We start from the raw sequence: 14,223 nt of genomic DNA on the forward strand, positions 1-14,223 counted from the left end.
CACTCTCGGGGGTCCTGCTTTGATATGTAATTATAGTCCTAAAATTAACGTGGCAATGTTTTCTTGTCAGATCGTGGCAAAGTGGTTGGTGGTCTTCCTGATGTTGTGACTATCATGGAAAAGAAGGTTTGTTTAAGCTTGTTATGTGTGAGCCATAACATTGTGAAAAATGGATCACAATGCATAAAGAAATTGGATTCTGATCTGACTTTCCTTTTGAAGAAAACCATGTCAAAAACCACACAAAGTGTACATACAATATTCAATTGCACTTACCAGTCTTACATTACCAGTCAAAAGTCTACAGCTACTCATTCTTTATCAGTTTCACTTTTTCTTTTAATACTATAAAACAACACAAATGAGTATAGGAATTATGTTTGGACCAAGTGGCCAAATCATTATATCATTATATCATTATATTTGAGCTTTATCAAAGTCATCACTCTTTTGAAGTGGTTCACATGCTGGGCATTTGTTTCTTCAACTCATCCATTAAAAACAGGTTTGGCGCAATTTATATTTGTCTACAAAACAAATTTCTGGAATTTAAGCAAAAGCCTTTAGATTTAGGTTTTTACGATCCTTTTACGAAGGTTTTTACGATCATAAGAAACTAATTCAGTCAAATGTGTTGAAACGTTTGACTGGTACATAATGTGTTGGCTTAAGATTAGTGCAGTAAGGCTAACTGAACTTAAATTAAATTAAAGCTACATCCAGTCTTTCAACTGCAATGTTATGACCATACCATTAAACCATTGAACCTAGTAACATGATATGCGCAAGAATACATACTGGAATTACATTAGTAACACATAACCATGCGTTCATCTGCCTGGACATGGGGTGTTCAAACCTGCTTCTAGAGGGCCACTGTTCTGCAGTTTGGGTTTAGCGCCAATTTGCCTCAAAATCTGCCTGGAAGTTTTCTAGCATGGCTAGTAAAACCTTAATTAGCTGGTTCAGGTGGGTTTAATTGATCTACACTATGCAGGACAGGGGCGTTTAGTCCATTAGCTGGACTGGACACCCCCGGCCTAGACAAATAGCACAAAAAAAGTATGATTTAGATTTCCCTTTTAAAATGGAAATTCGAGTTGGAGTTGATGCTATGTGGAATGCCATCAGCGTGACCAGCGACTGAGGCCCTGTTTACACAAGTGCGTTTTCGTTTTAAAAACTGCGTTTTAAAATGAGAATGATCCTCGTCTACTGGCGTTTCAGAAACGATCTCTGTCTAAACTGCACAACCGTAAACGTATGTCACATGACCCTTCAAAACAGTTGCCTCTAAAGGCCAATTTATACTTCTGCGTCGAGTGCACGCAGAGGGTACGCCGTACCCTACGCCGTACCCTGACGCGCACCTCTCCAAAAATGTAACAATGCGTCAATTCTACGCGGACCGCAAGCGCTGTGATTGGTCTGCCAGAACCCTTCCCTCAGGTGAATAAATAAATAAAAAATCTGCGATAGGAGTGTGTGTGTGTGTCCAGAAATTGGATGATAGTTCCTTACGTCTGCTAGAACACAATATTTTGCAGTCCAGTGATACTTTATGGTAGTAAATAAATACATAGATTCGCTGAGTATAGTTTATTTATGTTCTCATTAAAACCAAAGATGTTAATCAGTAATTGTATATCAAGAACAGGGACACATTAGGGTATATTTCGTGAATGAAGTCTCCGCAACAGCAATTTGCTCGAGCCACCGCTGCTGAAAACAGCGCCACGAGCTCCGCATGATTTTACAAACACATTCCAGCGCCAGATCGCCTTATTTAACTTTACTAATCAACTAGAGATGCTTAATTTGTATTAGATGCAACAACTCAAGCTGCAAGAAAAGCCGCTCTCTCACTGCTGCTGATATTCCGACATGAATGTACAGATTCTACACAAGCTGCTTCTTCTTCGGCTGTTGTCTTGATTACACCAACATGCCCGAGGACACTGCCTACTAGCGTCTGCATGTGTAATTGCACATTGACACAGACAACAGCGCAGAAGTATAAATGCTCACGACGGCGTCGGCTACGCGCGTAGCCTACGGCATACACTACGGCGTACACTCGACGCAGAAGTATTGTTACGTCCGGAACTAAAGAAATGGTCGGATTCAATAGCAAGTAAAATATGTTTATTTTGAGTGTGACAAGAAGGTCTGGACACAGCGAAGATCCTCCAGGAAGACACACTTGGCGGCACAGGGACTCTGTGGACAGCAGTGATCTCCCGTGAGGTGAAGTGGTGAAGACGGTGATGGTGACACAACCACAGGAATCGGTGAAACACGAAGATCAAGGAGCACGGAGAACAACGGGGTGAGGAACAGGAGGGCAGGCAGGAAACAAACCGGACGACATCCAACAACGCTATGACAATGACATGACAAACAGAGAGACAATAAATAGGGTGCGCTGATCAACCGCAGCTGGAACGCTGATCATCGTAGCAGGTGTAATCAATAATCAGCACACCCAACTTACGCACGCACAACTCATTCAATCAACCCACACACACACATTCACTCATGCGCCCACGTAAAACGTACGAGAGTGAGATAGTGAATTCATGAACCGTGACAGTACCCCTCCCCCTAGGAACGCCTCCTGGCGCTCCCAGAAGAACTTACCTGTTGCTTGTAATCGTCAATAAGGGAGTGATCCAGAATGTCCCTAGCAGGAACCCAACTTCTCTCCTCCGGACCGTAACCCTCCCAGTCCACCAGGTACTGGAATCCGCGTCCCCTCCGTCTCGAGTCCAGAATACGGTTGACCGAATACGTAGGTTCCCCATCTACGAGACGCGGCGGTGGGGGAACCGGGACCGGCGGATTAAGGTGAGAATGAAAAACAGGCTTTAATTTGGATACGTGAAAGGCGGGGTGAATTCTCCTGTACGCAGGAGGAAGTTTGAGGCGGACTGCCACCGGACTAATGATCTTGGTGACAGTGAAAGGGCCAATAAATTTAGGAGCAAGTTTATTAGAAACGGAGCGGAGCGGAATATTTCTGGTAGAAAGCCACACTTTTTGACCCACGACGTATACAGGAGGCTTAGACCGGTGGCGATCGGCTTTAGCCTTGGTGCGCGCCCCCACTTGGAGCAGAGTCTCACGGGCTCTGGTCCATGTGCGGTGACACCTCTGGACAAAGGCGTGGGCGGAGGGGACCGCGACTTCGGAATCCAGACTCGGAAAAATAGGTGGCTGGTACCCTATACTACACTGGAACGGAGAGAGGCCCGTAGATGACACTGGTAGTGAATTATGAGCGTACTCAACCATAGACAGCTGTTGGCTCCAGGAAGAAGGATTCTTGGATACCAAACATCGTAACACTCTCTCCAAATCTTGATTGGCACGTTCAGTCTGACCATTACTCTGGGGGTGATAACCCGAAGACAAACTAACCGTAGCTCCTAGTAATTTACAGAATTCTCGCCAAAATTTGGACACGAATTGGGGACCCCTGTCAGAAACTACGTCCATCGGGAGGCCATGTAACCGAAAAACGTGGTCAATGACAGACACCGCTGTCTCCTTGGCTGAGGGCAATTTGGGCAAGGGAATGAAATGTGCTGCCTTCGAGAATCGGTCCACTACGGTTAAAACAACCGTCATGCCATTAGAGGGCGGGAGGGCGGTGACAAAATCTAGCGCGATGTGGGACCAAGGTCTCGAAGGCACCGGCAGCGGATGGAGTAACCCGTCTGGAGAACGGTTAGACGTCTTACCAATCGCACAAACTGAACATGCCAATACAAAACTGCGGACGTCACGAGCCATTAATGGCCACCAGAATCGTTGCTTTATCAAACCCCTAGTCCGGTTTACTCCTGGATGGCAAGCAATGTTGGAGCAGTGACCCCATTGAATAACTTCGGACCGTAACTCCTCCGGCACAAACAATCGGTTCGGTGGACCGCCGGGCGGAGGCGTTACCCCTTCTAAGGCCGATCTGACCTTCGATTCGACCTCCCATGTGAGTGTGGAGACCACTAGTCTCTCCGGCAAAATACACTCGGGAGTAATCGGGCGTTCGGATGGATCAAAAATGCGAGATAAAGAATCGGGTTTGATGTTTTTGGACCCGGGGCGGTACGAGAGTAAAAAGTCAAAACGACCGAAAAAAAGAGCCCACGAGCCTGCCTGGAATTGAGTCTTTTCGCAGTTCTAATATACTCCAAGTTCTTGTGATCAGTCCAAACGATAAAAGGTACCCCCGACCCTTCTAACCAATGACGCCACTCCTCCAACGCTAACTTGACGGCCAGCAACTCCCTATTACCAATGTCATAATTACATTCGGCAGAAGATAAACGGTGGGACAAAAACGCGCAAGGGTGCATCTTGTCATCTGAGAGAGAGCGTTGCGATAGAACTGCACCTACCCCCACCTCTGATGCGTCGACCTCTACCACGAACTGACGTGATGGATCAGGGGCGATAAGGATGGGGGCCGAAACAAAGCGGCCTTTCAGTTTGGTAAATGCAGCTTCAGCTGCATCAGACCACCTGAACGTAGTTCTGGGAGAGGTCAAGGCGGTCAGAGGCGCGGCTAGTTGGCTGTAGTTGCGAATGAAACGCCGATAGAAGTTGGCGAACCCCAGAAATCTCTGCAGGGCCTTACGGGAATCTGGACTTGGCCACTCTACCACAGCCTTAACCTTGTCAGGGTCCATACGCATTCCCTCAGACGAGACGATGTATCCTAGGAAAGGAACAGACTGTGCATGAAAAACGCATTTCTCCGCCTTGACAAAAAGCCCATTCTCTAGCAACCTCTGAAGCACTCGTCTGACGTGCTGAACGTGTTCCTGGAGAGATGAAGAAAAAATCAATATGTCGTCCAGGTAGACATATATGAACTGGTCGACCATATCTCTCAGCACGTCATTGACGAGTGCCTGGAAGACCGCTGGGGAGTTGGATAGCCCGAACGGCATCACCAAATATTCAAAGTGCCCCCTGGGGGTATTAAAAGCGGTCTTCCACTCATCCCCCTTCCTGATGCGAACCAAATGATAAGCGTTACGTAAGTCCAGTTTTGTGAAAACGGATGCTCCCTGCAACCTCTCAAAGGCTGAAGACATCAGCGGCAAAGGATAAGTATTCTTTACCGTGATGTTATTCAGCCCTCGGTAATCAATGCAAGGTCGCAGTGAACCATCCTTCTTTCCCACAAAAAAGAACCCTGCCCCCGCTGGAGAAGAGGAAGGTCGGATGAATCTGGAGGCTAGAGAATCAGAAATGTATTTCTCCATGACCTCCCTCTCAGGAATAGAAAGAGAGTAAAGTTTGCCTTTAGGCGGAGACTTACCTGGGAGTAAATCTATAGCACAGTCATAGGGACGATGCGGAGGAAGAGAAGCAGCGCGGGACTTACTGAACACCTCCTTCAGGTCCTGGTACTGGGGGGGCACGTTAGACAAATTCACCACCTCACTCTGAAAAACAGGACGAGACACAGACGAAACGGGAGACACCAGACAACACTCATAACACTTAGTACTCCAGGTGGAAACTGAATTATGTCCCCAGTCGATCCTAGGGCTGTGCTGGACCAGCCAAGGATGACCGAGGACAACGGGAGCCAGGGGTGAGTCCAAGAGTAGGAATGAAATGAGTTCCGTGTGGTTGCCAGATGTAATGAGTGTCAATGGTTTTGTGGTGAATGTAATACTGGGAAGTTCTTGTCCGTTAAGTGCGTTGACCTTGATACTGTCCTGAAGTGTAGTGATGGGTATACCCAGAGTGCGTGCCAGTGAAAAATCCATAAAATTACCCTCTGCTCTGGAATCCAAAAGTGCCTGACAAACGTGTGACTGGGCTGCCCACAGCAGTCTTACCGGAAGGCGAGTAGAGGATGAGGTCTTCTCCACGGAGATCCCGCCCGACAGTAGCCTCTGGTTTACCGCCGGGCATGGTCTTTTACCGGGCATCTCTCCAGGTAATGTCCTGTACCACCGCAGTAGAGGCAAAGACCATGGGATCTCCGTCTCTCTCTCTCCTCCCGGGAAAGCCGAGCCCGACCCACCTGCATGGGCTCCAGATCAGCACTGGAACTGACCGCACCCCATCTGTTGGCTTGAGAGCACTCGACATTGGCGGCTTGAGTCCTTCCTCTCGACGACTGCTCCAGGCGACTGAGGCGACTATCCACCCTCAATGTCAGCTCGATAAGACCGTCGAGTCTCTCAGGAAGGTCCAGGGTGTAGATCTCTCTTTGGATGCGGTCAGCCAGCCCATGCAGGAACATGTCCCGCTGTGCCTCCTCGTTCCAATGGCACTCAGCGGCGAGGGTGCGGAACTCAATGGAATAGTCTGAGACCGAGCGGTTGTCCTGACGAAGATCGGCGAGCTGACGTGCTGCCTCTCTCCCCGCCACCGCTCGGTCAAACACTCGCTTCATCTCTTCTGAGAGTGCCAGGAACGAGGAACAGCAGGGTTGACGATTCTCCCACACCGCCGCTCCCCACAGCGCCGCCCGTCCGGAAAGCAGAGTTAACACGAAAGCCACCTTCGCCTCCTCGGTGTGAAAGGTCTGTGGTTGGAGCGAAAAAACCATAGAACACTTGGTCAGGAAAGGTCTACAGAAATTCGGCTCACCGTTGTAGCACTCAGGACTGGGTAGGCGTGGCTCGGGATGCCGGATCGGCTCTGCAGGTGTGGGGGGAAACGGCGGTGGGTTGGGCACAGCAGGACTGGCGAGTTGTTTGATCCTTTGGGTCAGCTCGGACACCTGTGCCACCAAGGTCTTAACCGCGTGTCCCGTGATGTTCAGATTCTCTTCCTGTTGATCCATCCTCGCAACACTTTGCGTCAGAAACTCACTCAGGTCCGATGAACTTGCTGAATCCATGTTATGGTCAGAGCGTTCTGTTACGTCCGGAACTAAAGAAATGGTCGGATTCAATAGCAAGTAAAAGATGTTTATTTTGAGTGTGACAAGAAGGTCTGGACACAGCGAAGATCCTCCAGGAAGACACACTTGGCGGCACAGGGACTCTGTGGACAGCAGCGATCTCCCGTGAGGTGAAGTGGTGAAGACGGTGATGGTGACACAACCACAGGAATCGGTGAAACACGAAGATCAAGGAGCACGGAGAACAACGGGGTGAGGAACAGGAGGGCAGGCAGGAAACAAACCGGACGACATCCAACAACGCTCTGACAATGACATGACAAACAGAGAGACAATAAATAGGGTGCGCTGATCAACCGCAGCTGGAACGCTGATCATCGTAGCAGGTGTAATCAATAATCAGCACACCCAACTTACGCACGCACAACTCATTCAATCAACCCACACACACACATTCACTCATGCGCCCACGTAAAACGTACGAGAGTGAGATAGTGAATTCATGAACCGTGACAAGTATAAATTGGCCTTTACGCATGTAGGCAGCTGCAGTATTATACAATAGAGCATTTAACTGCACTGAGGCTGCTAATAAGGACCACAAGGTCAGCAAAGCATGCCGTTCCGTCTCTGTGTTATTGTTTACACGGCCGTCGAGGCTGGTATGTTACAGAGCCTTTGAGAGAGACGGCTATGGGCTATATTTCCCAAAAGCATTGTAATAACGGTCTCTACGATCAACTTGCAGTGCTTTTGTGTAACGCAGCCCTGGTCTGTCGTGTTCCGGTAGTGTAATGTGGGCAGCCACACATCGTTTTTTTAAGAGTCTCCGTTTTGGTCCGTTTACACAGAAATGCAACCCCAGAGTTCGAAAATGGCAGAGTAGTGTAGACGACAGGTGTAACTGTAGCAAAAGTTATGTGTTTTAAAATGAAAACGCATTAGTGTAAATGGGGCCTGAAGCACGTTTAAGCACATGCCAATATTCATTGGATGACAACAATCCATGACATCACAGGTGGCGCGCCTGTGAGTATACAAGGTTATCTGCAATCCACATCATTGTGTTTTTGTCATCAGGAGCCGTTTGTTTGTAGCCTGTATTATCAAAGATAATAGAGAATTCAAGCAGAAAGTGTATGCCTCCGTGTCTTCGTTATTTGACACCTGAGGACTCCCACAATCTGTATGTTGTATGTTTGGGAGCAGAGCACGTGCATTCAACACTCGAGTGTACTGGATGCGCTCACTGTGACAAATTCCAGGTGAGGAAGCTCCGCTTGCGCTTGGCTCTCTGCTCGAGGGATGAGGGACAAATGTCTGCACCACATGGTTCAGGTCCCGCTGCCGAAGCAGCTTGGAGACTTAGATCATGGGGAACGCAGGCCGAGCTGGTCAAGGACTTTCAGAGAAGGGTCGCTTTGTTTTTTAATTCTTGATTGCTGGCTCGAACAATTTGCTTGATCAGGAAGCCCAGTCTCTGGCATTGTCCGATCCAGCAGAGAGCATGTTGCTGGCAGCATCTAGCTCAGAGGAAGAATCTGAATGTGTTGAGCCCTCTCCTTCCATCCAGCAGTGAGGGGAACTGTTGGATGTAATGGCCCGTGCCATGGCTAGACTGGGGGCCCTATCTTGCACCCAGCGCAATTGACTTTGTACACCGACGCATGTGTCATTCCTATTTTGCACCCGCGCAAAGCGCGCTTTTCCCTCCACAGAAGCACGTCGCTAAACTAGTGAATGAACTTGCGCTACCTGGGCGGTTCAGCGCAAAAAAGGAGGCGTGTTCCGGCGCAAACAATCCCTGGTGCTATTTTGCTGTTCCATTAAACAATTGCGCCACTGACCAGAAAAAACCTAGTCTAAAGTCAGTGGCGCGTTGCGCGTTGTTCATTATGCTATTTTAAGGGCGCATGCTTGACCATAATGTATAGCGTGCACAACGCGCATACACTTTGCTCATGTAATCTACACAGATGCAACAGTTATTTTTGCAAATCATAAATTGTTACACTAAAAAAATATTAACACATGAGATGACGGAAATCATTGTGGTGTGCCACGAAGATGTGAAAAAATAGGCATAAATCTAGCTTACAAATGATTCAGGCTAATTGTAATAATTAAGGATAAGACCTGTTTGCCCAATAGTGGCAAGACATATATGTATATAAGGACATCTGACAAATTGGTTTGTCCGTCAAGAACCAGGAACAAAAATCGACTGAAAAACTGAAAAAACTGAAAGACTGAAAAAAAAAGACTGTGAAATCACCTTTACCATAATGTACAACATTACAACTTCACTTCTCTGTCTTTCACTGCTCTTACAAGAACATCAGTCTCCTCGGCTGTGAACCGCTCCTGGCGTGCGCCTGGTAAATACGCCATAATAATAGCAATCCATAATGGAACTTGCGCACCTGCTTTTAAAGGGAATGTTGGATGACGCTCGGATTGGTTTATTCACGTTACGCCCAAACCACACCTATGAATAATGAAGCTACTTCAGACCAACCCATTTTAGATTTGCGCCGGGCGCAAGAGCCATTTATCCCGCCGGGAAAATAGCAACAGCACCGAGACCCGCCCACAAAGTTACTTGCGCTTCGCGTTTTGACACTTGCGTTTCAGATCGTTAAAATAGGGCCCAAAATCTGTCTTGGAATAAGTCGTAGACTAGATAAGCGTCCCTCCCCCATTAGTTTAGCGTTTTTTCCAGATCTTCACTCCAAGGTGGAGAGATCATGGAAGAAACCATATTCAGCTTACATATTTCCATTTTAACATTTCAATTATGCAAATGTTGGAGGTATTGTCTGCATCACGGACTTGGCACTCCACTAAACATACGGCCACTGCCATTGGTCATTCAATGGCTGTGACGGTGGTAACAGCTGTGGCTGAACCTGGCAGATATTAGGGAGAAGGAGAGAAAGGATATTATTGATGCCCCGGTCTCGCCCTCTGGGACTTTTCGGCACTTCTGTTGAGATGGTTGTTGGGAAGTTCAGAAAGGCGAGGGCGCGTTCAGCACTCAGGAGGTATATCTCGCCCGATCCTATTCTCCACCGAAGACCCCCGACACATCTGGCCCGTTGAGAGACAACTGGAGACAGGGCCAGAAGGTGAGCATGGCCACTCAGAGGAGGCGCTATGACAAGAAAAGGAGGCACAACCTCAGGGAGACAATTGATAAGAGGCAGTCTGAGAGAAAGAAAAGTGAAGACCGCTAAAGGAATTTTTCTTATTTAAAAAATCCCCACTATGTGGGGCAGCACACCAAATATTACATTTATTATGTAAGAACTTCAGGCAAAAGTGCATCTACATGTGTTCAGTGATTAGAATGTAAAACAAGTTGTTAATCGCAATTGTACATTAATTATATTAATTATAATTAAACTAGCACTATGAATCTGGCCGACCTAAATGTATTGTTAAGATCCACTACCATGTCCATCATAAGTATCATACTATAATAATATCATGTGTCTCCCAAGTGTAAGTGTTTTACTGTACACACACATTTTATTTGCTATTGCAAACTGAGCAATGAGTCAACAGTACTTTCTGTGATAATCTACATTATGCCTTAAGTGTTGTCAATAGACTTAAACTTGTAATGCAACTGGAGCATTCCTTTCAGACGCCCATGGAGAGCTGTAGCCAATGCATTAGTGATCTGTATTGCCGCAGGCAGTCATGCCGGTGAGCGCTGTTCTGAGGCTCTTCCCTTCAATCCTGGGAGTGCGTGTTGGAGAGCGTCATACTCCTCCGCTCCCTAAGATCCATGTCCATTGTCTTCTGCCTCATAATCCATTGCTTGCTAGCAGCATGAAGCCAGCTTGGGGAATATGTTGTATTCTCCCTTCGAAAGGATATTGGTGGGATTATGATTCGCCTGAATAGTTGATGCTGGAAATGCCCGGCATCCTTTTTTTCTTTCAGATCAAATAAACATAGCAGGTCAGTGGCTCTCAGATCCATTAAAGGAAAGATGAGGTGAACTCATGTGGGAGAGGAGACCTTTCACATGATGACCTGCAGAGGTCATGTATACTGTGGATTTCCAGTGAGAGCTCCCCTCAGGGCTTCGGGCGTACTGTATATTTTAGTTTTCATTGAGCCGCTCTTCTTCATAAAAAGCCCAAAGAGTCGCTTTGTTGATATCCATTACTGTGAAATATGTAATGTAAACATAAAATGCAACATAAATCTGAAAACAAAGTCAGATTTATGTACACTAAATTTGTATTTTATTTTACCTATATGGGTACAACAGCTTATCACTAACACCTCTGTAAAAGCTACTTTCTTCAGAAATCTATTCCTCACCATAAGAAGTTATAGACCTACATGTTTCATTAAATGTTTTTTAATGATAACCTCCCTATATTCACTTAATTCTGTACATGTGAATTAATTAAAAAACATCTATTAGGTAATACACACGTAAAATATAAGGATTATTTTTAACTATATTTAAAATATCAAGTATATTTAAATAAAATAATACATTTAACATATGTATTCTTTAAAATACAACCCCAAATCAGAAAAAGTTGGGACAGTATGGAAAACGCAAATAAAAAAAAAGAGAAGTGATTTCTAAATCTACTTTGACTTGTATTTCATTGCAGACAATATGAACAAAAATATTTCATGTTTTGTCTGGTCAACTTCATGTCATTTGTAAATATGCATCCTTTCCTGTCATTCAGACCTGCAACACATTTAAAAAAAAGTTGGGACAGTAAAGCATTTAACACTTTGTAATGTTGCCATTCCTTTTCACAACACTTAAAATACATGTAGGGACTGAAGACACCAAGTGATGAAGTGTTTCAGGTGTAATTTTGTCCCATTCTTCCTGCAAACAAGTCTTAAGGTGGGCAACAGTACGAGGTCTTCGTTGTCGCATCATTCTCTATTGGAGACAGGTCGGGACTGCAGGCAGGCCAGTCAAGTACCCGTACCCTCTTCCTCCGCAGCCAGGACTTTGTAATGTGTGCAGAATGTGGTTTTGCATTTTCTTGTTGAAATATGCATGGACGTCCCTGGAAAAGATGTCTTCTTGAAGGCAGCATATTATGCTCCAAAATCTCTATGTACTTTTCAGCATTAATGGTGCCTTCACAGAAGTGCAAGTTACCTTTGCCAAGGGCACTGACACAACCCCATACCATGACAGACCCTGGCTTTTGGACTTGTTGCTGGTAACAGTCTGGATGATCCTTTTCTTCTTTGGTCCGGAGCACACGGCGTCCATTCCTCCCAAAAAATACCTCAAATACTGATTCAGCTGACCACAGTACACGTTTCCACTGTGTGATGGTCCATCCCAGATGTCTCCGAGCCCAGAGAAGTCGACGGCGCTTCTGGACACTGTTAACATAGGGCTTCCTTTTGGCACAGTACAGTTTTAACTGGCATTTGTGGATGTAACTACGTATTGTGGTACTTGACAAAGGTTTGCCAAAGTAGTCCTGAGCCCATGTGGTGATATTGCTTATAGATGAATGACGATTCTTGATGCAGTGCCGCCTGAGGGATCGGAGATCATGGGTGTTAAGCTTGTTCAGCACTGAAATTCCTCCAGATTCCTTGAATCTTTTAATTATGTTATGCACTGTTGAATGTGAAATATCCAAATCTCTTCCTATCTTTCTTTGAGGAACATTGTTTTTAAACATTTCAATAATTTTCTCACGTATTTGTTGGCAAACTGGCGATCCTCGACCCATCTTTGCTCCTAAAGGATTAGACCTTTCTTGGATGTTGCTTTTGTACCAAATCATAATTACAATCACCTGTTGACATCACCTGTTTCAAATCACATCATTATTTAACCATTTTACCTCATTACTAGCCCTAAATTGCTCCTGTCCCAACTTTTTTTGAAATGTGTTGCAGGTCTGAATGCAGGAAAGGATGCATATTTACAAATGACATGAAGTTGACCAGACAAAACATGAAATATTTTGTGTTCATATTGTCTGCAATGAAATACAAGTCAAAGTAAATTTAGAAATCACTTCTTTTTTTTTTATTTGCGTTTTCCATACTGTCCCAACTTTTTCTGATTTGGGGTTGTAGTTGGCAAATAAAGATACATTTGCCATCTCATCATCAGAATGTATTATCATTCGGAATTATGTGCATCTGCTTAATGTAGTCATGATGTTTCTCATATTTATGCCATTAGTATGATAATGACAACATACTTCCTCAGAGAATGTTTCGGATTAAATATGCATTTATCAAATCTGTCGTTTGGTTTTTATTTTTTCAGACTCTGAGTCTGACCTGCACAGTCTGCGGTGACCCCAAACCTCTGGTCAGCTGGTCTAAGAACGATCAAGAAGTAGAGCCCAGCGATCAGTATGTCATTTCCATGGACTCGGGCAAGTTCGCCAGCCTCACCATTAAAGGCGTGTCCCTGGAGGACTCCGGCAAGTACACCATGACGGTGCAAAACAAGTTTGGTGGCGAGTCGGTGGATATCGTTGTCAGCGTGTACAAACACGGCGAAAAGATTCCGGACATCAAACCCACATCTTCGCCCAAGAGGATCATGCCCCCCACAGGTCCAATTGTAATTCCCTCCACCAAGGCTGCCACCCCTACACCTGCCGCGGCTGCGGCCAAGTCTCCGGCTCCTCCTCAAAATGCCAAATCCCCCACACCGCCCCGTGGCATGAAGTCTCCCACTCCCACCAAGAAGAAGTAAAGGCATAGCTCTTTCCTCTCATTTGCCCCAACAGCACAAAGACGACTAGATTTACATTTCCAGTAAGAAATATCAGTGTTTGCAAGGCAGCAAAAGAAGCTTGGGTTTTGGTTTGGTATAAACAAAATACCACCAGCATGGCACTCTACATAGTTGATTATTATGGGTATAAATCAGTAAAAAAAATAAAAAAAAATAAACAAAATATATATATATATATATATATATATATATATATATATATAGTATTTATGTAATATGCATAGGCAACTATAATAAATCCTTCATAGATTGCATCTGTGTATTTGTAGATACTACATTTGGTTTACATCTTACTTCACAACCATTAAAATAGTATGCTATATATCGCTTGAAGGGTATTATGAATGAAATTCAGATCTACTACAATGTTATTCTCACGTGACCTGTCATTAGTGTCGCTTTATTGCCATTTACAAATCTTCTCCTTTGGCTTTACAGGATGGTAAATTGTCCATTGAATGCACATTTCAAAATCTCAGCAGAAGTACAGTAATAGGACATTTGTGTACCTTTTACCTACTGTTTTTTTTTATACTTTGGATTCGGACATACCACTGTTTTGGCTTACATTACA

General features: G+C 45.2%; 1 protein-coding gene across 1 annotated transcript in view; it reads left to right on the plus strand.

Annotated features, from left to right (window-relative positions):
- Window positions 1–13,785, plus strand: part of myom2b (myomesin 2b) — a 63,021-nt gene extending 49,236 nt beyond the window's left edge. Inside the window, exons 35-36 of the mRNA XM_079842193.1 lie at window positions 71–126; window positions 13,170–13,785. Of these exons, the coding sequence (XP_079698319.1) occupies window positions 71–126; window positions 13,170–13,607 (494 nt within the window). The 3' untranslated portion in view covers window positions 13,608–13,785. The remainder of the gene's footprint in view (window positions 1–70; window positions 127–13,169) is intronic.
- Window positions 13,786–14,223: the final 438 nt, after the last annotated feature.

Source organism: Gobio gobio (assembly GCF_949357685.1).
Source record: "Gobio gobio genome assembly, chromosome: 18".
NCBI classification, from domain to species: domain Eukaryota; kingdom Metazoa; phylum Chordata; class Actinopteri; order Cypriniformes; family Gobionidae; genus Gobio; species Gobio gobio.